Consider the following 26,675-nt stretch of genomic DNA (forward strand, 5'->3'; position numbering starts at 1 on the left):
CTAATATACGAATTCTGATATACTGAGACCAATATACTAATACACTGACAATATTACACAAATATACTAATACCAATATACTAATACTGATAGCAATATAGTATTACTGATATACTAATACCAATATACTGATACTAATACTGATAAACTGATACCAATATACTATTATTGATCTACTAATACCAACATACTAATAACAGTATACTGATACTATTACCGCTATACTACTACTGATATACTGGTACTAATATACCGATATACTAATACCAATATACAGTATTGATACCAATATACTATTACCAATATACTAATACTGATATACTAATACCAATATACTATTACTGATATACTGATACTAATATACTAATAGCGATATACTGATACCAATATATCACTACTAATACCAATATACGAATATTAATATGCTAATACACCAATACTAAAACAATTTATACAAAAAGGGACCAGAACTGGGGATCAGGAAGAAGGGGAACAGATCTAAGGTAGCAGGGTAAGGAAGCAGGCACAGTATCTGGGTATACGGCACACAGGGAAAACACGGATGGCCCGGGGGAAGCCAGAGGAGGGGTTATATACCTTTCCAGCAGCCAGACTCGGGTAGAGACTAATTACTGGATCTGGTGGCTACTGAGAGACATCTGCTGGTGGACAGCAGAACTACACCCATCCACTCTGGGAACGGCAGCACCACCAGCAGGCGATCCAGGTCCTGCCAAGAGGGTTAGAAACAGATCCTCCACTTTGCAGGCTTGTAGTCAGGATATTCTCAACAGACAATATTCGTGTTACTCTTGAACAGGATACATCGGCTCCTAAGTGTATCTATTTGGATACAAAGTGACACATTAATATGAAAAAGCTTTCCTGGGTTAGTGGCCAATGAGAATCAAACATTGCAGCAATAGCGCTTTTGTAACACCCGTCATGCTGGATGAATGTAAAGAATCGTCTCCAAAAGGATAATTAAAGTGAAACTTCCACTTCTAATAAAACTTCTAAATTAACTTGACGCGTTTCGTCAGGATCCATAATGGCAAACCTTCACTTTTTGATTTCAGACGCGCTTTAATAAAGCCGGCATTAAGACGTGTTTTCAAGTGCGCGGATCCTAAATTGTCAAAGACCCAGCATGGCGGGGAGATATATGTCAACACGGAGCGGTAACAAGAAATGCGCAACCCATTCACCTGAGATAACAGACTTCTGGCACGTCTATGGCAGTCATGAGGAGCTCTTGATGTTCGGGCGCTCATTGATGTCACATCAAAGTGACGCTCGTTATTTTTGGACACCGGGCCGAGATGTTCCTATTGACAAACGTTTGTGCAAAGACTCAACAAGTGCTTTGAAGGGGCAGGTAACCCACAATTCATTTGGTTCGGGTCAGTCCTGGAAGGTCGCATCCGGCAATGGCTCCCCTCGGGCAACCCTTTTACTGCCAATCCCCATAAGTATTGCAGTGTGCCAGAAGAAGGAGGAAATATTTCCTCCGTCTCCCCTCCCTCAGTGATCAGACAATACATTGTAACGTTGTAAAAGGAGGAAGAAGCATTTCCTCAGCCTCTCCTCCCCCCAGTGATCAGACTGTACATTGTAACTTTGTAAAAGGAGGAAGCGGCATTTCCTCAGTCTCCCCTCCCCCAGTGATCAGACTGTAAATTGTAACTTTGTAGAAGGAGGAGGAGGCATCTCCTCAGTCTCCCCTGCCCCAGTGATCAGACTATACATTGTAACTTTGTAGAAGGAGGAGGAAGCATTTCCTCAGTCTCCCCCTCCACCAGTGATCAGACTGTACATTGTAACTTTGTAGAAGGAGGAGGAGGCATTTCCTCAGTCTCCCCTCCCCCAGTGATCAGACTGTACATTGTAACTTTGTAGAAGGAGGAGGACTGATCTGTGTCAGACATTTTTGGGCACAGCCAAGAACTGCATTGGCATTTAAGTCCAGGAAGTGGATGATGCCTGAACAAAGAAGGTGCCGTCATTGTGGAGAAAAAAAAAAGATGATGAAGACATTGTCAGGGTGAGTCCTGTGATCCCTATGGGAGCTAATAAATACCTGGAAGGGTTACAAGGACACATTCCATGCACCTAACATTGAAAAATGTATGTGATGACAGGTCCACTTTAAGAGGTTAGTTTTATTAATCAGCGGGGTGACGTTCCTCGTTCTCGCCCGTATTTCCCTTCATAGCAGAAGAATAGTAACTATGGAATGTAAGGATGAGAACAATGGAGAAATAGTCTTCGTTTGTTCCTCTAATTAGTATTTTGTTTCCTCGTTATTTTTAATTGTTCGTCGTGATGCGCCGGCGTTGTTTAGTTTAATCGGCTCTTTGCGGGCGCCGTGATCGCGTCGTGTTATTTTTATGTACAGTAACGCCGGGCAATTATCTGCAGAAACCCGCGGCACGGCTATTACGGCTCCCCCCCCTTCCGGAGAGTCGCTTAAAGTCAAACATTCCCAGCCCCTCCACCCCCCCCCCCCGGAGCCACCCTTGGGCCTCGGCGATAAAAAGTTTCTGCCGTTCCGGAGAAAATTAACTTCCCCGTCCCAAGGAGAAGGCGATTAAAGTGGCTTCTTCCCCCCCCCCCCCCCTCTCAGGATGCGACAATGGCTGACACCGTCTTCGCGGCTCGGCAGCGGCGGCGGCCTCCTGTGCGACACAGCTGTGGAAAGATGACAAGTGAGACTTTTTATTTTTAAAGCGGGCAGCCCAGGCCGCCGGAACCGCTCATTCCTTCTGTCCTTGCCAATGAGAGGTGCCCCCCTTCGCCGCCGACAAAACAGATGGCACCTGATACAATTAGGGCGAGTGCCAGCAGCAGGCATTGTTCACGCAGCGGAGCGTTTGTGGGGGGAAGACGCTGAAACCGTCATTTCAGAGACTTTTTGTTTTGCTGGAGACTGGAGAGCCCGAGGCGACGTTCGGAATTATAACTTTGAAAGACGCAAAAAATGCAGATTACTGCCATACACAGGGGGTACTTTTAAGAGTTAAAGGGGCAGCCTGCTTAAATTCAGATTCATTTGTCTGATGGTGTCTTCTGGAGGGCTCTCGTGGTGAAATTCAATTTACTGCACAAGAGGTTGCAGCTGTCGCTGTTATAAGAGGAGAATGGCTCTTGCCGCTGGAATCTCAGATTTATTTAGGTGATGGAGAGGGCAGCTGAAGACTTGGGCGGAGCTGGGAGTGACCGCAACATTGTTCTTTTATTGGGAAGAGGTTATAAAGACGGGAGAAGGTCACAATCCCCTGGTCAGGGTTTCTCAACCAGGATTCCATGAAACCCTACCTAGGGTTCCTCCAGAGGTTGCTAGGGGTTCTATCTGAATCTAACTCTCCTTCGTGGGATAGCGTGATAAACCTTTAGAGCGGGGTTTCTCAACCAGGTTTCCATGAAACCCTACCTAGGGTTCCTCCCAGAGGTTGCTAGGGGTTCTATCTGAATCTAACTCTCCTTCGTGGGATAGCGTGATAAACCTTTAGAGCGGGGTTTCTCAACCAGGGTTCCATGAAACAATAGGGTTCCTCCAGTTTCTTCCTCTCAGATTCAGTAAGTTCTCACTGACACATAATGGTCTATGGACAGCTGAAACTAATAATACAGTCTGGTTACCCAGTAAGATCTGGACCCAGGAACAGGGACTTTATCCCACTCAATGCTCTACAAAGCCTCCAGACTATAGGACTCAGCAAAGGCGTTCAGTCTAGCTCTTCTTCCGGGAATAGAGTAATAAACTTTTAGAGCAGGGTTTCTCAACCAGGGTTTTAATAAACAATAGGGTTCCTCCAGAGGTTGCTAGGGGGGTTCCTTGAGCAAAAAGCAGTCTCTACCTCTTAGATAAGTTCCCACTGACACATAATGGTCTATGGACAGCTGAAACTTATAATAATGTCTGGCTACCCAGGCAGTAAGATGTGGACACCAGGAATGGAGGCTTTATCCCACTCAAAGCTCTACAAAGGGTCTGGACTCCAGGACCCATCACAGGAGTTCAATTTAGCTCTCCAGGGGGTAGGTAGAGTGATAAACATTTAGAGCAGGGTTTCTCGACCAGGGTTCCAAGAAACAATAGGGCTCCAGAGGCTGCTGGGGGTTCCTTGAGCAATGAGCAGTTTCTTCCTCTCAGATACAGTAAGTTCACACTGACACAAAATGGTCTATGTACAGCTGAAACAAATAATACGGTCTGGTTACCCAGTAAGATCTGGACCCAGGAACGGGGACTTTATCCCACTCAATGCTCTACAAAGCCTCCAGACTATAGGACTCAGCGCAGGAGTTCAATCTAGCTTTTCTTCAGGGTAAGGGTAATAAACATTTAGAGTAGGGTTTCTCAACCAGGGTTTCAAGAAACAATAGGGTTCCTCCAGAGGTTGCTAGGGGTTCCTTGAGCAATAAGCAGTCTCTACCTCTCAAATAAGTTCCCACTGAAACATAATGGTCTATGGACAGCTGAAACTAAAAATAATGTCTAGCTACCCAGGCAGTAAGATGTGGACACCAGGAATGGAGGCTTTATCCCACTCAAAGCTCTACAAAGTCTCTGGATTCCGGGACCCATAGCAAGAGTTCAATCTAGCTCTTCTTTAGGGGATAGGTAGAATCAGATTTAGAGCGGGGTTTCTAGACCAGGGTTCCAAGAAACAATAGGGTTCCTCCAGAGGATGCTGGGGGGTTCCTTGAGCAATGATCAATTTCTACCTCTCAGATAAGTTTCCACTGACACATAATGGTCTGTGAAACTAATAATAACTCAAAGCTCCACAAAGTCTCCAGACTCTAGGACCCAGAACAGGAGTTTAGTCTAGCTCTTGTTCAGGGAATAGATGGATAAACAGGCCTTGGTGAAAAGTTGACCACTTTGGGGTCATTGCAAAAGACACAAGAACACTCTGTGCATAGAGAAAGAGGGGAACACATGAAAAACGTACGCAGCGCTTGCAGTGCCATTCACCCACCCATGTGCATCTGCAGAGGGCAGCAGGTTTTCATGTTGTGCAAGAAACACGCATTTACTTCACCGCAAGTGGTGTGAATCGGCCCTTTAAAGAAGAACTTTATTCCCCTTAATCATGGCGTTTTTGATTGGCGCATGCGGAGATGCACTAAAGGTCTTCGGACCTGGAGAGCCATGCATAGAAGAACAGAGGCCCCAGACCTCTTTGGCTAAACTGTATGATGAACGTGTGTAGATGTGCCGAAGATCTCTGCCAGGCCATGAAGGCAGGGCAGAGCCCTTCAGCACATTTGCAGGTGTGTGGTGTGCAACGTCATTCTTACCTTGGCGAGAAAGGAGGAAGTGCTGCCCTGTAGTGCAAAAAGTTTAAAAAAGAAATAAAAAACAATTGTGTGAGAGGGAGGGGCTGGAGCAAGGTGCACACCATTTTTTGGGGGGGGGGGTGAAGGGACACTCCACTTTAACCTTTCACATACGGAAAGGCTTTTTTTACAGTGAACAGTGATTTGATAGAAGCCTCGCGCCAATATCTAATAATTGTGCTAATTAAGCTGCTCCCCAACGTGCTTGTAGAATGCCTACTGTGCAGTGAATGAGAAGTGATAGTAGGGGGCGCTGTGACTATTGATTAAGTAAATGAATTCCTATGTGTACCAATTTGTGAACAGATGCAGTAATACATATATATATATATATATATATATATATATATATATATATATATATATATATATCGACATATAATCAGTGAAATTCTATAATTAGTAAAAATGAACACATAATAAAAGATAAAAAATAAAAATGGTCCGTAATTCTCTGTGAATGTTCCAATAAAAAAATGTGACTGATTCGATCAATAAGTGTAGATATCCTCCACCGCTTGTAAACATCCAACAACACCCAACGTGCTCTTGTAAAATAATCTGCTCACCAGACAGCCATGACCTCTTTAACCAAAAAGAAGGTCAGAACTTGCTTGTGCTGCAATCTTGCAGCCTGGGGTGGAATCTTGAACTATCCAACACTGCGCTCTCCTCTCCCCCACAACTGGTACATGAGTTGAGAAAAGACAAGGAGGAATCCATTTGTGTAAAATTGCTTAGTTTATTAAAACAGTTAAAAAATAAAAATTGCATGCTTACATTAATAAATGCTTGTGACCCGGCACTGGATGGTAAAGCGTGTGTGGTCAGATGGAGGCCGCGAGATGCCCTGCTCGCGATGGGAATCGGCACGCAATCCACTGCCTTACGGCCAGGTCATTTCTGGGGGAATCGCATTTCACAGAACCAAAGGAAGCTCCCACTCGAAGCCCCAAATCTACTTATCTCTGTGGCTTCAGGTGCCAGCCGATGGCACTCCTCATTGTTCCCCCACATAGAATGAGCCAACAATTCGACTGCACTCCCAATGACATAAGCTGTCACAAAGCTTTATTGTTCCAGGACAAGATCACAAAAGGATCTGCCTGGACCAATCCTCATTCTGACATGTTCTGCCTATAAAGGGCTTAATTATAGGGAACTCTGCGATTAAGCCCTTTTGGGTGAAACATGTCAAAGTGAAGCTTGGTCTAGGCCAGCCTTTTTCAACCAGGGTTCCTCCAGCAGCCATTCTCAACCAGGGTTTCGTGGAACCCTAGGGTTCCTCCAAAGGTTGCTAGGGGTTTCTTCAGCTGTGATTGCGTCAACCTCTATTTGATGATGCCTGAATAGTCCTGGGGCCAGCAATTCTTGAAAGAGCCAATGGCAAGACACCAATGGCCTTTTTAGTTGTCTGAAGGGTGGCCTTCTGATTAATAAATGAATGGACCTGTGTACCTTTGATTCATATATAATAATAATCCAGTCACGTTTGTTGGTGTCTCTGAGTTCTTCCAAAGTTTTATGCTTCAACCTCATACATTTTCCATTGTTTTTCAATGTCTACAAATAGAATCCTCTAAGACTTTGATGAAGCTGGTAAAAGGGTTCCTTGATTTGTTTTGTAGGTTGGATTTCCAAATTCATATTGCCATCACATAGTGAACTGATAAAGGGATACTTCACCTCCATATCCCACATTCTCTTTCCTAGTGCAACGCTCATGCATTTTTTGAACCCTTAGTTGTTTTACTTCCATATGCCATGATCGGTTTCCTAGTGCTGTTCCCCACTCCATATTGCCTTCACAAAGTGAACTGGTAAAGGGTTCCTTAAGATATATATTTGATCCATTTTTTTAGATCATGGTCTCAAGCCAAACTAACATTAGGAGTCCTCACCATAGTCCCCTTTTACATCAGGAGTCTTCAGAGTACCCCTTACATTAAGTGTCCCCATCAATGCCCTTTACATCATCTGCCTCCATGAGAGTTTTCCCTTACATCTGGAGTCCTCAAAGTTCCCACCTTATATCTGGAGTCCTCAGGGTTCCCCCTCCTACATCAGGAGTCCTCAGAGTTACCCCCATTACATCAGGGTTCCTCCCCTACATCAGGAGTCCTCAGGGTTTCCCCTTACATTTGGAGTCCTCAGGGTTTCCCCTTACATCAGGAGTCCCGAGTGTTCCCCCTTACATCGGGAGTCCTGAGTGTTCCCCCTTACATCGGGAGTCCTGAGTGTTCCCCCTTACATCGGGAGTCCTGAGTGTTCCCCCTTACATCGGGAGTCCTGAGTGTTCCCCCTTACATCGGGAGTCCTGAGTGTTCCCCCTTACATCGGGATTCCTGAGTGTTCCCCCTTACATCGGGATTCCTGAGTGTTCCCCCTTACATCGGGATTCCTGAGTGTTCCCCCTTACATCGGGAGTCCTGAGTGTTCCCCCTTACATCGGGATTCCTGAGTGTTCCCCCTTACATCGGGATTCCTGAGTGTTCCCCCTTACATCGGGATTCCTGAGTGTTCCCCCTTACATCGGGAGTCCCGAATGTTCCCCCTTACATCGGGAGTCCCGAATGTTCCCCCTTACATCGGGATTCCTGAGTGTTCCCCCTTACATCGGGAGTCCCGAATGTTCCCCCTTACATCGGGAGTCCCGAGTGTTCCCCCTTACATTGGGACTCCCGAGCGTTCCCCCTTACATCGGGAGTCCCGAGCGTTCCCCCTTACATTGGGAGTCCTGAGCGTTCCCCCTTGCATCAGGAGTCCTCAGCGTTTCCCCTTACATCAGGAGTCCTCAGCGTTTCCCCTTACATCAGGAGTCCTCAGCGTTTCCCCTTACATCAGGAGTCCTCAGCGTTCCCCCCTTACATCAAGAGTCCTCAGCGTTCCCCCTTACATCTGGAGTCTCCACCAGAATGCCCTCGTACATCTACTGTCTTCTTCAATGTGCCCCTGTACCTCTCAGGACCAGGACGGTAGAAGGTGGGCAACGGGAGGTGAAGCAGGCAAAAGATATGGATGGAGGATGTTCCACTTTCCTGTAAATGCTGGGGGCAGGATACACATATGACATCGATTGTTAGGATGTTGGCGGTCCTAATAACTGACCAATACGAAGAAGAGTGGGTGGGGGGGTGACCTGTGCTGGAGATTGGGGACTGGGTCATGGCCCAGGGTCCTGATAGAAGGACATAACTAAAATCTGGGTGGGGAACAGCACCCACCTCATCAGCCCCCTAGATCCAGGCCTGGTTTAGATGCACTGTAAGGGGTCTAAAGGTTCCCTTTTCTAGTTCTCTAGCGGTCCCCCGTGCTCATCACTGCCTAATCAGCCAAATGAAAGTCGAGTTTTCATCAGTGCAGGACAGCCAGGCACTGGGTTAGCGCAGTTCACCAATTCTTCGCCTTCTTACATAACTCTCCCCCTTTTTTTTTTTTATTGTTACATATAAAAAAATTTTTTTCTTTATTAGCTGATAAAGGGAATCGGATTTCCTTCTCGGCGGAGCGCCGCGCCCTCTTCACCCGGGGTAACCTCTTCCACGCTTATGTGTTAAATTGGCAGCGAAGCCATTTTGTCTCCCCGGATTCTACAATAAGCTTATCGTAAGCCTGGAGCAGGTGATAAGTATTTTCTGCTCACTGAATGGATTTTATTTGCTCTAATTAGAATTTTCAGGGTGATTTATGTAACCTAAATAATTATCTGTCTCCCGTACCGCCGGATTTCCACCCCCCACCCCCCACCCCCAATACAGAGAATTATATAACACAGACTTTCTCTGTCAGTCCAGCAAAAGGTTAATGATCTGCCAGAATGCATGGTGGGTATAAATAGACTTTAGAGGATTGCCCGGGTCTGCTAGGAGGCAATCGTTCTATGTGCTTCACCTTCGATGTGGTAAAAGGGCGGCCATAACATTGGAAAATGTAATATTCCTTTTAACACAATTAGTGCATGAAAGAAATGTTTGACACTTTGTATTCCGTTTCAAAGCAGAACTCTATATACAGATAATGTGGCTCTGCGTTGTTAAATGTGACCTGCTTTCAGCCTCTGTACAGCAGAGCTCAGAGAGGGGGAGGCCGAAGCATCACAAGGAGCCAATCAAGTCTTCTGCAAGTCAAGGAACGTGCTGATCGGAGAAGAGAGCAGAGCGACAGAGAGATGGGCTAATTATCACACCTCTTCTCCTTTCCTTGTTACAGTCACAGGCTGAGGGAGGGACAAGACTTGTGTTACTTAGGAACCTAGGTCTGCCAACCACCCCCCTAAAAAATTAAAAAAAAAAAACGATTTTCCCTGTCTCGAAGGAAAAAAAAAAGAAAGAAAAATATACTTACTAGACCAATGTTTCTCAACAACTGGGCTGTACCCTCCCTACTCCTGAGCCTCCAGCCAGCTGCAGATCCCCTTACCACACAGTGCCCCTCAACCTTCCATAGTGGTTCATAATGTGCACTCAGCTTCTACAGTGCTTCCCAGTCTCCCACAGTGCTCCCGAACCTGCTGTAGAATCTCCAGGCCTCCATAGTGTCCCCAACCTCCCAACAGGGTTCTACAGTCCCCCCTTAACCTCCCACAGTGCCCCCAAACCTGCTGTAGAACCTCCAGCCCCTCATGGTGTCCCCAACCTCCCAACAGAGTTCCACAGTTCCCCCTCAACCTCCCACACTGCCTCCAGACCTGCTATAGAATCTCCAGCCCTCCATAGTGCCCCCATCAACCTTTCACAGTGCTTCCCAGCCTCCCATAGTGCCCCCCAATGCAACATGCTGAAGAACCTTCAGCCATCCATAGTGCCCCCAACCTCCAACAGTGTCCCACAGTACCCCAACCTCCCATTGTGCCTCCCAGCTTCTATACTGCCAATTTACCTCCCAAGGTGCCCCCAACATCCTTAAGAGCCCTCAGCCTTCACCATGCCCCCACCCCACCCCCACAACCTCCCACAGTGCTACCCAGCCACCCACAAAGCCCCTCAGCTTGCTGCTGAGCCCCCATCCCTTCACAGTGCCCCAACCTTCCATTGTGGTCCACAATCCTCCCAGGTCCCCTGAGAGCCCTCAGCTTCTACAAGTTTTCCCCAACCTCCCACAGTGCCCCCAAACCTTCTGTAGAACCTCCAGCCCCTCATAGTGTCCTCAACCTCCCAACAGAGTTCCACAGTTCCCCCTCAACCTCCCACACTGCCTCCAGACCTGCTATAGAATCTCCAGCCCTCCATAGTGCCCCCATCAACCTTTCACAGTGCTTCCCAGCCTCCCAAAGTGCCCCCCAATGCAACATGCTGAAGAACCTTCAGCGATCCATAGTGCCCCCAACCTCCAACAGTGTCCCACAGTGCCCCAACTTCACATTGTGCCTCCCAGCTTCTATACTGCCAATTTACCTCCCAAGGTGCCCCCAACATCCTTAAGAGCCCTCAGCCTTCACCATGCCCCCACCCCACCCCCACAACTTCCCACAGTGCTGCCCACCCACCCACAAAGCCCCTCAGCTTGCTGCTGAGCCCCCAGCCCTTTACAGTGCCCCAACCTTCCATAGTGGTCCACAATTCTCCCAGGTCCCCTGAGAGCCCTCAGCTTCTACAAGTTTTCCCCAACCTCCCACAGTGCCCCCAAACCTGCTGTAGAACCTGCAGCCTTCCATGGTGCCCCCTCAACCTCCCACAGTGCTTCCCAGCCTCCCAAAGTGCCCCACAGCACAACATTCTGAAGAACCTTCAGCCGACCATAGTGTCCCACAGTGCCCCCAAACACCCATTGTGCCTCTCCGCTTCCATACTGCCACTTTACCTCCCAAGGTCTGCCATCTTTAATGGAGATCCGGCTCAGCAGCAGACACACAGCGTGTCTCTGCCAGGTCTTCAAACTCTGTGGGGTGTCTACATGCACCAGAGCCCCTATTCATGCACAGACACACTGCCTGTCTCTGCCAGTTAGCATAGACCAGGTGGGCCGCATCAGCATTGTGGTTGGCCTAAAAGGGCCAGTTGTATCTGTAAGACTAGACATCTAGGGCATTCCACTACCCCTTACATCAGATGTCAAAACTCCCCCACCTCCCCTACATTACAGTACCCCCCCCCCCACCAAACCTGCCTGTGAGAGCTGGGGTGGGGAGCTGGTAAGCAGAGTCTGGTAAGCGTAGAGTCTGGAGGAGGACCAGAGGAGGCCTGGAGTCTCAGACCAGGGCAGGGGGAGATGAGGGGGTGCTGCAGCTACACAGAGAGATACAGGATCTGTAGGAGGAGTTCTCTCCTCTCTGCTGCCGACTGCTGATACGGGGAATGGTGGGGGGACAGAGACGATCCTCTCTCCGCAGCTGCATGGAAAAGCGGAGGAGTTCTGTCCTCCTCCTTGTTGACTGCTGAGACAATGTGGGGGCAGAAATGATGGGGGTGCTGCAGCTGCAGGAGAGGTGGGAGGGCCACATGAAATGGCCTGGAGGGCCGAATTCGACCCACGGACCTTGTGTTTGACACATGTGGCATAGACCATTCGGCGCTTGAGCAACACCACGCAAAGTGCTTCTGGAATGTCAATGTCACACATGCCAGGAGGCACTTTACGAGATCCCATGCATGACCAGGAGACCTGCGGCTTGTCTGCACAACATGCATTGGGACCTACAGCATCATCCTGGTCCAGGCTGGGATAACGATAAAAGGGTGATAAAAGGGGGAGATTTTCCAGAAAATTATACAATTACAGTATATTGTGACACGTCCGGGATTTATTCATTACTTGTAAAGTTACTATGAGGTCCTCCTGTAATTTTTTTTTTAGCTGCCCTTTAAATGAAGCATTTCCTCTTCAATGATGATACGGTTTTTCATTGGTCGTTTCTTTATTTTCAGGTACATGATCACTTCGCTGGACAGGACGCACGCCGGTCATTACCGCTGTATCGTGAGGAACCGGCTGGGTGCTTTGCTGCAGAGGCAGACCGAGGTCCAGGTGGCCTGTAAGTCCCTTATTTCTATCTCTGCCCTGCAGTGCAGTGAACAAACCATGAGGGTCCTCAGAAGAGAGATACGGTACAATTCATGCCAGTGTGGGGCTCCACAATACAAATCGCTGTTCCCAGGGCAGAGAATGGGTACAGGAACTCCCCCCTTCCGAGTCACCTCTTGTCTCCGCCCCCTACGCACCTCTAAGCACCATCCCTTGGTTCCACCCCCTACCCACCTCCAAGCACCGTCCTTTGGTTCTACCCCCTACCCACCTCCAAGCACCGTCCCTTGGTTTCACCCCCCTACCCATCTCTGAGCACCATTCCTTGGTTCCACCCCCTATCCACCTCTGAGCACCATCCCTTGGTTCCACCCCCTACCCACCTCCAAGCACCGTTCCTTGGTTCCACCTCCTACCCACCTCCAAGCACCGTCCCTTGGTTCCACCACCTACCCACCTCTGAGCACCATCCCTTGGTTCCACCCCCTACCCACCTCTAAGCACCGTCCATTGGTTCCACCCCTACCCACCTCTGAGCACCGTCCCTTGGTTCCACCCCTTACCCACCTCCGAGCACCGTCCCTTGGTTCCACCCCTTACCCACCTCCGAGCACCGTCCCTTGGTTCCACCCCTTACCCACCTCCGAGCACCGTCCCTTGGTTCCACCCCTTACCCACCTCCGAGCACCGTCCCTTGGTTCCACCCCTTACCCACCTCCGAGCACCGTCCCTTGGTTCCACCCCCTATCCACGTCTGATCACCATTCCTTGGTTCCACCCCCTACCCATCACTGAGAATTATTCCTTGGTTCCACCCCCTACCCACCTCTGAGCACCGTCCCTTGGTTCCACCCCTTACCCACCTCCGAGCACCGTCCCTTGGTTCCAACCCTTACCCACCTCCGAGCACCGTCCCTTGGTCCCACCCCCTATCCACGTCTGATCACCATTCCTTGGTTCCACCCCCTACCCATCACTGAGAATTATTCCTTGGTTCCACCCCCTACCCACCTCTGAGCACTGTCCCTTGGTTCCACCCCCTACCCACCTCTGAGCACCGTCCCTTGGTTCCACCCCTACCCACCTCTGAGCACCATTCCTTCGTTCCACCCCCGACCCACCACTGAGCACCATTTCTTCGTTCCACCACCTATATAGTTCCCCATTTTGGGTGTTAGAGGGAGTGATAGTGCCCAATTTTTGGTGTCAGGGAAAGCAATAGCATCCCATCATTGGTGTTAGTGGAAGAAATTGTGCCCCATCATTGGTGTCAGTGGGAGGAATTGTGCCCCATCATTGGTGTCAGTGGGAGGAATTGTGCCCCATCATTGGTGTCAGTGGGAGGAATTGTGCCCCATCATTGGTATCAGTGGGAGGAATAGTGTCCCATCATTGGTATCAGTGGGAGGAATAGTGTCCCATCATTGGTATCAGTGGGAGGAATTGTGCCCCATCATTGGTATCAGTGGGAGGAATAGTGTTTTTTTGTATAATGTGAAAGATGATGTTATGCCGAGTAAATAGACACCTAACATGTCATGCTTTAAAATTGCACACACTCGAGGAATGGCGACAAACTACAGTACTTAAAAATCTCCAAAGGCGGTGCTTTAAAACTTTAAAAAAGGGACAATGTAAGAAAATAAAAATACATAAATAACAGAAAAAAAACCAAAAAAACCAAACAGTAATAAAAAAAAACAAAAAACAAACAGTCACGCACGCAAATGTAAACAGTGTTCAAACCACGCATGTGAGGTATCGCCGCGATCGTTAGAGCGAGAGCAATAATTCTAGCAGAGAAGACTGCCTCTGTAACTCTAACCTGGTTACCGTACGGTTCCTCTCCTCCTCTCCTCTCCCCCCCCCCCTCTTCTTCATGATATTAAGGATGGGGGCGCAAACTTTCCATTTATATATAATGTTTGGGGGTTCTAAGTAATTATCTAACAAAAAAAATACTGATTTTAACTTGTAAGCAACAAATATCAGAAATAGGCTTAGGCATGAAAGGGTTATACACGTCCTATATGTAACATGTTTTATGTTATGTACATTATTATAATGCAATGTTTTTCTCTGATTGTCTGTGGTATGTGGATAATATCTTTTTTTTTTCATATGAATTTGTATGGAAATATTTTCAATAAAAATAAGATTGATGAAAACCGTCTTTGGTGCGAAGGCGGCGTCCATTCCGACTGATGTATTTAGGTTGGAAAAAAAAAAAAAAACCTGCCCAGGAAAGCCGGCGGGGCCTATTCATGCCGAAGTTACATTGAGGATGAAATGAGGTTAGCTGGTGCAGATGGCGCCGGCTTTTTTGATGGAGTCGAGGGGGCAGGCGGGTTAAAAGGAAGTCTAACGGAGTCAGCGGCGGACGAGGCGAACGGCGACTACTGAGAGCTTTTCTCCACCAGCAGCCGCGCGCTCACAATGGAAGATATTCTGCGGATGTTCCAGGGGGGTGAAAGTTGAGGTCCTCGGCGGGAGATTGAATGCGGGAAATGAGAGAGAGGGCAGAGCCGGAGGTGAAGCGCTCGCGGTGCGCTCGGGCGGTTGATGTGATTGTGACACTTGCTGTAACGCACATGGACAAGCGTAGGTGTGGAGAGGACAATGTGTCCCCTCTGAGCTGGAGACGCCGCAATAAATGAGTACAGAAAAGATACATTTCACCTATAATGGAATCTCTGTTCAGTGTAGCCAGCCCTTGGTTCTATCCATATCCACCCTGAGACTCCCATTCTCTGAGGCTTCACTTATTATTAGGGATGCACCGATACCATTTTTTTTTTACGAGTACCGACATTTTTTTTTTTTAGTACTCGCCGATACCAGCTACCGATCCCTACCGCAACTGTTTTGTTTTCACTTCAGTTGTCAGCAATGATACAAAGCACTGAAAATTGATTATTTACAAATGAAATAAATTGTTTTTTTTTTTTTTTACTTTGCACTTTTTAATGTGAAATGTGTAAATATATGTTAATATATATGTGTAAAAATATTCACTAACAAAGCAAACAAAAAAAAGTTTTAATTGTTTATCGTTTAAAAAATAGACATGAAAAAAAAAAAAAAAAAAAAAGCAGGAAAATAATAATAAATGGAGGAGAATAGGCAGTTAATTAAGGCTGATTAGAGTAAATTAAGGGTTAATAAGGGGTTAAACAGAGGAACATTTGTTCATCCCTTTGATCTGCAGATGAAGAAACAGAAAGATACAAAAAGAAACAATGTTTCTTTTTATTTTAGTGTTTTAGCGGCTGAGCAATGTTGTTAATAACCCCTTCCCGCCAAGCCTACGCAGATGTGCGTACTCGGCTTTCGGGGGTTATACCGGGGTCATGCCCGCAGCTGCGGGCATCATCTGGGTACTGTTTTTTAGAGCCGGCGATCGGCTTTTCCAGGTATAACAACCGATGCGGCTAAAAGCCGGAGGAGTGGGAGGGGACTCCCCCCCCCCCCCCTTCCGCAGCCTCCCGCCGCTCCTACCTGTATATTTTTTTAAAACCGGCGCCATTGGCAGCCGAGTTAACGGGAAGTGACGTCATGACGTCGCTTCCGTGTTTACGATGAGCAATCCGCCGCCTCCGGCGGCTAGTGACAGTCTGGAACGAAACCGTGAGCAGCTTCGTTCCAGCCTCCTAATCGTAAACACGGAAGCGACGTCATGATGTCACTTCCCGTTAACTCGGCTGCCAATGGCGCCTGTTTTAAAAAAATATACAGTATTCAGAATCGCCGAAAACGGCGATCTGAATACTTTGAAGTGCAAAGGAGGGGTCGGGGGGGTCTTTTAGACCCCCGATCCCTCCATAAAGAGTACCTGTCACCACCTATTACTGTCACAAGGGAGGTTTACATTTCTTGTGACAGCAAAAAAAAGTAATCACTTTTTTTTTTTTTTAAAAACACAATTTATTAATATAAAAATAAATAACATATAAATAAGAAAAAAAAAATTTTTTTAAAGCGCCCCCGTCCCCGCGAGCTCTCGCAGCAAAGAAAATGCATATGGAAGTCGCGCCCGCATATGTAAACGGTGTTCAAATCACACATGTGAGGTATTTTTTTTAAAAGGTGGGCGGTCTGCTTTAACATAAAAGTGGTTTCAGCGGCGGATTTGCCGCAAGATCACTTTTATGGGCGGCGGGAGAAGGTGCCCCTCCCGCCACATCCCGGTGGTCTCTCCGCCTCTTACTGGAGCCGTTAGTAGCGGCGGATTCGATCCCCAGGATGGAGGGCAGAGAATCAAGTGGGGGGCAAGATAAAAATAAAAAATATAAACTAAAATAAATAAGAAAAAAAGATAAAAAATTTTAAACGCCCCGTCCCTTGAAGCTCGTGCACAGAAGCGAACGCATACGCAAATCGCGTCCGCATATGTAAACAATGTTCAAACCACACATGTGAGGTATCGCCGAGATCGTTAGAGTGAGAGCAATAATTCTAGTGCTAGACCCCCTCTGTAACTCTAAACTGGTAACCTGTAAAAATTTTTAAATGTCGCCTTTGGAGATTTTGTAAGTACTGTAGTTTGTCGCCGTTTCACGAGCATGCGCAGTTTTGAAGCATGACATGTTAGGTATCAATTTACTCAGCGTAACATCATCTTTCACATTATAGAAAAAATGGGCTAACTTTACTGTTTTCTTAGTTTTCTAATTTAAAAAAAATTGTTTTTTTTCCCAAAAAATTGCATTTGAAAGACCGCTGAGCAAATACCATGTGACATAAAATATTGAAACGACCGCCATTTTATTCTCCAGAGTCTTTGCTAAAAAATATATATATAATGTTTGGGGGTTCTAAGTAATTTTCTAGCAAAAAATACAGGTTTCTATCTTGTAAACAACAAGTGTCAAAAATAGGCTCGGTCCAGAATGGGCTGCATTTGGCCGTCCATTAAAATGAATGGGCTGTCAAAAACTCGCTGCGCAAGACCTTGCAAAAACGCAACGTGAACGCGCAATTTATGGTGTGATTTAGCCCTAAATGTTGGGGGGGCGGGGCTAAAACATTAAAAAATGGAAAAAAAAATGAAAAACTTCCTGTAGAGTATTAAAGCGAAACTGATTCTTTTTTTGGGGGTTTCGTTTAGTTTTTACGATGAAGTATAAAACGTTAGAAAACTGGTAATCCCTTCCCGCCATCTCCTGCCGAAGCACTCTGGGCAGGCAAAGCAATTGGGCGGAATAATTCTCCATCACCCCCCCACTGCCGGGACAAGGTCACATGCCAAACTGCGCTCCCCCCCCCCCCCTCCCCAAAGATGTATAAGGATTATGTGTCAGCAAAAATCCCCCCCCCATAAAAAAAAATGGGCACTAATCTGCATAATTACCACCTAAGCATAAACTCCTCCTCCTCCCAGTACAAATCCAACCCCCTGTTGAATCCTCCATCCCAGCACAAATGCCCCCTCCCCCCCAGAACCCCCCCCCCCGCACACATACCCCCCACTCCATATCCCCCTCCTAGCACAAATATTCTCCCCATCTCCCACCTCCTAGCGCAAACACCTCCCAGCACAAATTTCTGCCCCCTCCATCCCCCCAACCCCCCCCCCCCAGAACAAATGCCTCCCCCCCAAAAAATCACCCCTTCTAGCACAAATCTTCCACCCCTCCGAGTACATTACCCCCCCACTCCAAATCCCCCTCTTAGCACAAATCCCCCCCCCCCCCAAAAAAAAAAAAAATTCTCCTCCAAGCACAAATCCCCACCCTTCTCTACCATATCACCTCTTCTATACCCCCCCAACCCCATATCACCCCCCCAAATCGACCCTCCTAGCACAAATCCCCTCCCCCCTCCCAGACCAGATCATCTTTGAATCACCACTCCTAGCACCCCCCCCCCCAAACACCAAATTTCCCCTCCTAGAGCAATTCTTATTACCCCCTGCTGCCCCCCAGATTCCTCTTCCAAACACAAATCCCCTCCCCTCTCAATCCCCTTGCAGTGCCCCCCACTTCACATGATAACACAGTCCCCAGGGCAGGCGCACCCCCCCCCCCATCCCCCATCCCCCCTGCACCCCCCTCTCTCAGATTAGCCGGCGCTCGGGTTCCCTCCATCCATCATCTCAGAGATGTGTGTTTGTCCGAAGAGCCTTGGAGGGAGGGGGGGGGGGGCTTTTACTTTTGAACATTTCAAATGTCTGACGGGTTCACTTTAACCGTCTTCTTATTACTCCGGTTGAAGCGATAAACCGCCCGCAGGTAATACATATCCTTCATATCCCCCATCTGTCACCGGTCACCATAGGGGCCCATTTTATAAAATGCAGAACAACAGAAACCAATGGAAACCGTCTCCAGCTGTGAGCTTCATACTACAGGAATTTTAAAAATGATAAAAAAAAATAAAAAAAGCGAGTTGGATGTGTGAACTTTGTGGTTTTCCGTTTTTTAAGAAAAGAAAATACATTATTATTATTATTATTATTATTATTGTGTTATTGTATTAATAATTATGATTATTATTAATTATAATATTTAATATATATTATTATTATTATATTATTAATAAAAATCATTAAAAAAATAAATTCTGGCTTGAGAGCGATGTCTGTTCACTGAAGAGCATGGGCTCATTTGTTAAAGAGTAACTCCATTTCTGTTAAGAATAAACCCCTCCCCCTCTCTGATCTCTGTACATTGCAGGGATTGTAACAAACTTTGTAGCAGATTCCGACCTTTTGTTATCCTGAAGAAATAACTGTTTGTTTCTCTGTGTCCATGTGCAAAGTGACTGTGAATGGGAGTGACTTTATCATTATCAATCAGCTGCTGCACCTGCAGGGCTCTAATGAGGAAAGTGGCAGGGGCCTGCATCCCTTTTAGATCTCATTTCCCTTTGGGCGTATCAAACCAAAATTGACATTTCTTTTGCAGGGGGTGCCCAAAAATCTGACTTGTATCTTAGTGCAGACTTCTGGGAAAATCAGTGAGCCAATCACACGAGCAGGAAATGACATTTCTGGGGGGGGTTTCTGTATACCATCTGTGTACAGAGCGCCTCCAGGTGGCCATATTGCATTTTACAGAAAACGACAGCGGCTGCAGATTGAAAAGGAAAGAGAATTTTGAATAACATTCAATTACAATGTGACTTGTGTAGTAATTGTATGTACAATATAACTTTTTTTTTATTTGCTATTTTTTTCCTCGCAAAAGTGGAGTCGCCCTTTAAAAATAAAATACAAATTATCACATCGCCAACTCCTGACCATAAACTGGTTATCTGTCAGCGGTGCGAAGGCGGCCTTCATTCCGATTGAAGTATTTTGGTTGGAAAGAAAAAAACAAAAGCCGGGTTTTCTGAGCATTCAGTGCTGAGAAATACACTTTGCGTTTCTTGCTATCTGCAATTGTTAACATTGACCTCTCATTTTTTGAATATCGTGCATTCCAGAGCTCGTGTAGTTTTTAATTTATGTTCCATATATATTTGTATGCAATATAGACATTTTTTTATATATATTTGATTTCTTTTACATTTCTCAGCTGCCTATAGGTCCTTGGGAGCATTTTTTTTTTTATTAAAAAAAAAATGCCGGTGGGCCTGTTCATGCCGGAGTTGCATTGAGGATGTTTCCTGTCCATTCATCTTCAGTGCAGCTGAGGCTACAGAGAAAGGGACTGGGGAATCTGTGTCCTCAATCCCTTTCTTTGTCTCAAAGGGGAGATGTCAGGGGTCTGTTCAGACCCCTGATATCTCACCAAACCCACCCCTCCCAACAGGGCTGATAATAAAATAAATAAATAAAAGAAAGAATTGTAAAACAAAATGCTTAAAGGTTAAATTGTAAAAATTATTAATTTTTACAATTTAATATATATTATTATAAAATATATATTATAAAATTAAAAAAAAAAGAAAAAAAAAACACTGACTCCGGCCATTGCCCCCCCCCCCCCCCAAAAAAAGTAATTGTAAAAAATACATATATAATAATAATAATAATAATAATAATAATAATAATAAATACATATATAACAAAAATAATTAAATTGTAAAATAATAAAAAAAAATTGAAATAAAAAAAAAAAAAATACTGACACAGTCCATGCCTCATCAGTGCCACCTATCAGTGCCCATCAGCGCTGCATATTAGTGCCACCCCATCAGTGCCCTTCAGTGCCACCTATCAGTGCATATCATTGCCACCCTATCAGTGCCACCCCATCAGTACCCTTCAGTGCCACCTATCAGTGCCCATCAGTGCTGCATATCAGTGCCGCCCCATCAGTGCTGCCTCATCAGCGCCTCCTCATCAGCGCCCATCAGTGCACCCTCATCAGTGCCACCCCATCAGTGCCGCCTCATCAGCGCCGATCAGAGCCCATCAGTGCTGCATATCAGTGCCACCCCATCAGTACCCTTCAGTGCCACCTATCAGTGCCCATCAGTGCTGCATATCAGTGCCGCCCCATCAGTGCTGCCTCATCAGCACCTCCTCATCAGCGCCCATCAGTGCCGCCTCATCAGTGCCCATTAGTGCTGCATATCAGTGCCACCCAATTAGTGCCGCCTCATCAGAGCCCATAAGTGCCACCTATCAGTGCTGCATATCGGTGCCACCCCATCAGTGCCGTCTCATCAGCGCCCATCAGTGCCCATTAGTGCTGCATATCAGTGCCACCCCATCAGTGCTGCCTCATCAGCGCCGATCAGTGCCCATCAGTGCTGCATATCAGTGCCACCCCATCAGTACCACCTATCAGTGCCCATCAGTGCTGCATATCAGTGCCGCCCCATCAGTGCTGCCTCATCAGCACCTCCTCATCAGCGCCCATCAGTGCCGCCTCATCAGTGCCCATAAGTGCCACCTATCAGTGCTGCATATCGGTGCCACCCCATCAGTACCGTCTCATCAGCGCCCATCAGTGCCCATTAGTGCTGCATATCAGTGCCACCCCATCAGTGCTGCCTCATCAGCGCCGATCAGTGCCCATCAGTGCTGCATATCAGTGCCACCCCATCAGTACCACCTATCAGTGCCCATCAGTGCTGCATATCAGTGCCGCCCCATCAGTGCTGCCTCATCAGCACCTCCTCATCAGCGCCCATCAGTGCCGCCTCATCAGTGCCCATTAGTGCTGCATATCAGTGCCACCCCATTAGTGCCGCCTCATCAGAGCCCATAAGTGCCACCTATCAGTGCTGCATATCAGTGCCACCCCATCAGTGCCGCCTCATCAGCACCCATCAGTGCCCATCAGTGCTGCATATCAGTGCCACACCATCAGTGTTGCCTCATCAGTGCCACCTATCAGCGCCCATCAGTGCCGCCTCAGCGCGCATCAGTGCCACCTATCAGTGCTGCATATCAGTGCCACCCCATTAGTGCCGCCTCATCAGAGCCCATAAGTGCCACTTATCAGTGCTGCATATCAGTGCCACCTAATTAGCGACCTATCAGTGCCCATCAGAGCTGCATATTAGTGCCACAGTCACGTGACATAAAAGAAAAGGATCATAACCGGTACAGGCGAGTACTACAAAAAGTATCGGTACTCAATCTTTAGGCCCCTGTCACTTTTTTAGGCAGACCTGAACGGGCGCTCCATGTTACTCTATAGAGCGACAGATGTCAGCGGTCACCATGTCCGCTGACATCCGATCCGCTAAAATCAGACGGATGGCCCTGCGTTCGCATCCGTCCTGGCGGATCGGATGAGATCTGATGAAAACGGACATGCTTTCCATTTTCGTCCGATCTCTCCATAGGAATCGGCAGCGCTCTGACAGGCCCCTCTCCGCTCAGTGAGCAGAGAGGGACCTTCCTCATCCGCCGGCTCAGCGGAGATCAACGGAGAGATCTCCCTCCCGCTAAGCTGGCGGACAGAGCTGAGCGGATCCGCCCCGTGTGAATGAGGCCTAAAAACTGGCATCAGTGCAACCCTAATTAATTATAATGAACCAGACCCTCCCATTCAGAATCACTCTGCACAGGACATGGGGAAACAAACAGCTATTTCTTCAGAGTAACAAAAGGTAAGAATCTGCTACAAAGTTTATTACAATCCCTGCAATGTACAGAGATCACCTGGAGGGGGAGGGGTTTTTTTCCAAACAAATTGACTGTATTAGCAATAAAAGCCAGACAGGGGTCCTAACCCTTCCATACTTTATCCACAATATAAAGTTTTGGTCTTGCATGCACTTTAGTTCACTTTTTCTTTTTTTTTTTGCCTCTCGGTATTACGGCATCGTTATGAGTTTTGCCCCCCCTGAGGATAATTACAAATTAATAAAACTTCAATGATCGGCGCGCTGTCCCCGCGGATCTGACAATTCGCGTCTCAGCATTGTGTGACCTGAGACCGCGCGCTCACACAACGTCTATGAATTCAATAATTAATACATCGGGACTCACAGAAGTAAAGTGACTGAACTCCACGGAATCGCAATCTTCTACCCATTACGTCCTTCTAATTAGTCGCAATGTTTTCCCTTCAATGTTTCGGAATTCTTTTTTCCTTTTTTTCCTGTTCGGCTAATTATCTTAGAGCTGGGTGCGCATGGGGAATTTTTTTTTTTTTTTTTTCCCCTTGATCACCCCCCATTATTAGGGAAGAGATTCGGGTTCAGTTTAAAGAAGAACTGCAGTCTGCTCACATGATTTGTAATAAAAAACATCTTTGCCATTCTGAAGCTTCCCTCCAACCACTTTGCATTTTTATTTTATATATACTGGGGTTCTGTACTTGCCAAATACGCTGCAGAAATCTCCCTCCACTGAGTCTGGCTGCAGCCATTTTAAGTGTGGGCAGCTGAAGCTGCTGCCTGTTCACTTTCCTGGATTTACACAGACACACAGAGGCACACCTCCAGCTCTGCAGCTCTCATTGGCCCTTTTATGACTCATCCCCCCTCCTTTCCTGGCAAACTCACACAAGAGAGAGAGAGAAATGTGCATGATGTCATAATCCTCGGCTAATGACCAGACAGGAAACAAGAAGTGGGCTGTATAAGGGATTTACTGGCAGAAAAAAAAAATGTTTTACTATCCAAAGTTAAAACAACAACAACAAGGGCAGAAGATTTAATAGATGGAAAGATGAAAAAATGACTGAAGGTTCCGCTTTAAACATGGATTTGACCAGTGGTGGCCGGTGGTATTATATTGGGGGGAGGGGCAGCAAACTGTGCACAGCCAGACCCCCGCCCCGGTTTAGTCAGTCGCCTCCCCCCCCAGCCCCCCCCCCCCCCCGGGCCATTGGTTACCCGGCCGTGTCACTTATCTTGGGCTTCCCTCCGGGATAAGCGATCTCCTCGCGTCTCCTCCTCCCGGCAGCCAGCAAAGCTTCTCCTTTCAGGCCAATCCAGAAACGGGTCTCAGACCCGCTTCCTGATTGGCCGGGAGGAGAATTAGTGTGACACTAGCAAATATTCATTCGCTGGTGTCACACAACTGGGTGGGCTTCAGGTGCAATGCTCTGCAGCCCCGGGCCCACCCTGTTTTGAAGCCAATTGGAGCTTCTGGCTGTAACCACGTGCCTAAAAAAAAACAAAAAAACACCCCCATTTGAAGCCATGCGTCCGGCGCCCTGCATGTAGATTAGGGGGCCGGATGCATGGATGGACGGGCCGCTACTCGGTTTGACCCAATCCTGGCTCGTATTTGGTGAGTTTGGCCATCCGCCCGAATCCCAGGATGCTGTATAGAAACCATATTGGGTCAATGACGGCGCCCCCCCCCCCCCCCCCGATGTCCGGTGCTGGTGTTTACACTGCAGGGATCTGTCATCTATTGGTGGAAATACGGCAGAGGGGGGGGTTGGGGGAACGTAACCAGGTCCCAGGTTATCATGGAGTCGGAGAAACATTGTCTGGTGGGGGGGGGTTATCATGATTGATAATCATTTTACATCAGGAAGCCGAGGTGAAGAACTTGGATTTTAAATGGGCCACCAAGAAATCACACAGAACAAAACAACCAAATTTGTTATCACTTCCATGTTTAAAATGAACAAATGAATTGACACATAGGGTCCTCAACATCAAGTTAGTGATGTGATATCTGGAATTTAGGATCAACGGGTTTCGAGAAGCACTTGCTTCCTCAGGATCCAGACGGCTATATTTTATTCTATTCTATTTTATTCTCATATTTTCTGTTCTATTTTTTTCTTTTCTTATCTATTCTTTTCTGTCCTGTTTTACTATTTTCTATTCTATTCCTTTATTTTCTGTTCTATTATTTTATTTCATTTTATTCTCTCATTTTCGAATTTGATTGCGCTTTCAAATCAATATTTTGTTTCGTTATTTCGGATTTGTTTAAATTCGTCACTATTGTAATTCGGAGATTCAGGAACATCCGAAGAATGTCTAAAGAAATGTACAGTTTTACTACGACGCGCATAGGTAGCCAAAATGAGTTCATTTTTGCGTTCCGCGTCGAGGGGGTTTATCATGACAGTAAAGGAAATATTATGAACGTAATATAAAAACCGTCGGGCGACCAGCGCGTTATTGCTGTGTGCGCGGCGGATGTCTCTCTCTAGGCGTCTATATTGCTGTTGAGCCATAAGTGATCGGATTACAGGTGACTTCCAGCACTCGCAAAGCTCAGGCAATGAAACATCTTATTTATGGAAAGCTCTCCAGCTGTCCGCTCCATACATGTACCCCTCGTGCGCGTTTCGTGCATCTATATGATGAACACGTAATGACAGGCAATCTCTGGAATTTTATTAGCTGCTTCCTGACAGTAATGGAGAGAGAATGAATCTGCGCCAATTCCGCGGCCTTTGGGTACCTGGAGGTGGGGGGGGGGGGACATGACAATCGCGGGTCGATGGCGGCGCCGGTGACAGCGGGACATTATGTGGAAATTAATGTTTTCTTGTCCTTTCATTTGGAGTGGACCGCCATTCATACACTTCTGCAGATTACGCGGCTGTTGGGAACACCAGGAGACTATCAACGGCGTGACTTAAATTAGTCCATTAAGATGCGCGGAGCCCAGTGCAGCACAGCGACGGCTCAGTGTGGGGCCCGCTCTCTGGTTACTCTCATTCCTGCTTGCGGGGGGGGGGGGGGAGGGGGGCTGCCTATTGTTTTATATGATCTGGCTTGTTTTGCTGACGCCTCCTGGAATCTGATCAGCTGTATTCATTATGTACTAACATCGGGGGGAGAGGGGATTATTGCTCAATGTGCAAGTAATAGGAATGTTGGCGGTTAAAGAAGAACCAGCGGGCTGCCCTTTCATTTCAAAAGTCATTTCCTAAATTTTTTCGTTCTGCAGATTTCATTAAAATAATCTCTGGTGATCCTGCCACGAAGGTCCTTGTTCAGGCACTTCCTATTACAAGGTGATAACGTCCTCTCCCCGTCTCCCAACTGTAATCCCGCGTTGTCACTCTGTCACATGTATGTTGCATTCTGACAGTCTGCCAATAGGCTGCTTTTCATGTGCTTTCAATTTTCTCCTTGCCTTCTGTTGTAAAATGCAAGTTGTTAACAGAGCTCAATAGCTCAAGTCAAAATTGACACTCCTATTTGACACCCCCCCCGTCTCCATATGGTTCCATCTGAAGTTTTAAACATAGGCAGAAATAATTAAAATAATCCCTGGTGAACCTGACATGAAGGTCCTTGTTCAGGCACTTCTTATTACAGGGTGACAACGTTCTCTCCCCGTCTCCCAACTGTAATCCCGCGTTGTCACTCTGTCACATGCATGTTGCATTCTGACATTCAGCCAATAGACTCCTTTTCTTGTGCTTTACATTTTCTCCTTACCTTCTGTAGTAAATTACCTGTTGTTAACAGAGCTCAATAGCTCAAGTCAAAAGTTACACTCTGGGAATCCTTTGTCATGCATTAAACGTTTATTTGAAACAACAAGAATTTTGTGTTCTCTCTCCGTCTCCCAACTGTAATCCAGCGTTGTCACTCTGTCACATGTATGTTGCATTCTAACGTTCTGACAATAGGCTGCTTTTCATGTGCTTTCAATTTTCTCCTTACCTTCTGTTGTAAAATGCCAGTTGTTAACAGAGCTCAATAGCTCACTTCAAAATGTACACTCCTATCTGACCCCCCCCCCCCCTGTCTGTCTCCATATGGTTCCATCTGAAGTTTTAAACATAGGCTAAATTAATACAAATAATCCATGGTGAACCTGCCATGAAGGTCCCTGTTCAGGCACTTATCTTCTTCTGTTGTAAAATGCCAGTTGTTAACAGAGCCAGTAGCTCAAGTCAGAATTTACACTCCTATTTGACTCCTCCCCTATTGCTACATGGCTCCATTTAACAAAGGCAGAAATAATTATATTAATCCCTGGTGATCCCTCCATGAAGGTTCTTGTTCGGGCACCTCCTATTAGAGGGTGA

At 46.8% G+C, this 26,675-nt stretch overlaps 1 protein-coding gene across 4 annotated transcripts in view; it reads left to right on the top strand.

Annotated features, from left to right (window-relative positions):
• The window catches only part of SDK2 (sidekick cell adhesion molecule 2), an 818,277-nt gene that overhangs the window by 532,207 nt on the left and 259,395 nt on the right, over positions 1–26,675 (top strand). For all 4 annotated transcript variants that reach the window (XM_073606891.1, XM_073606893.1, XM_073606892.1 and 1 more), the window contains exon 3: positions 12,213–12,319. In XM_073606891.1, coding sequence (XP_073462992.1) covers positions 12,213–12,319 — 107 coding nt within the window. The remainder of the gene's footprint in view (positions 1–12,212; positions 12,320–26,675) is intronic.

This window comes from Aquarana catesbeiana, linkage group LG12 (assembly GCF_042186555.1).
Source record: "Aquarana catesbeiana isolate 2022-GZ linkage group LG12, ASM4218655v1, whole genome shotgun sequence".
In the NCBI taxonomy this organism is placed as follows: Eukaryota; Metazoa; Chordata; class Amphibia; order Anura; family Ranidae; genus Aquarana; species Aquarana catesbeiana.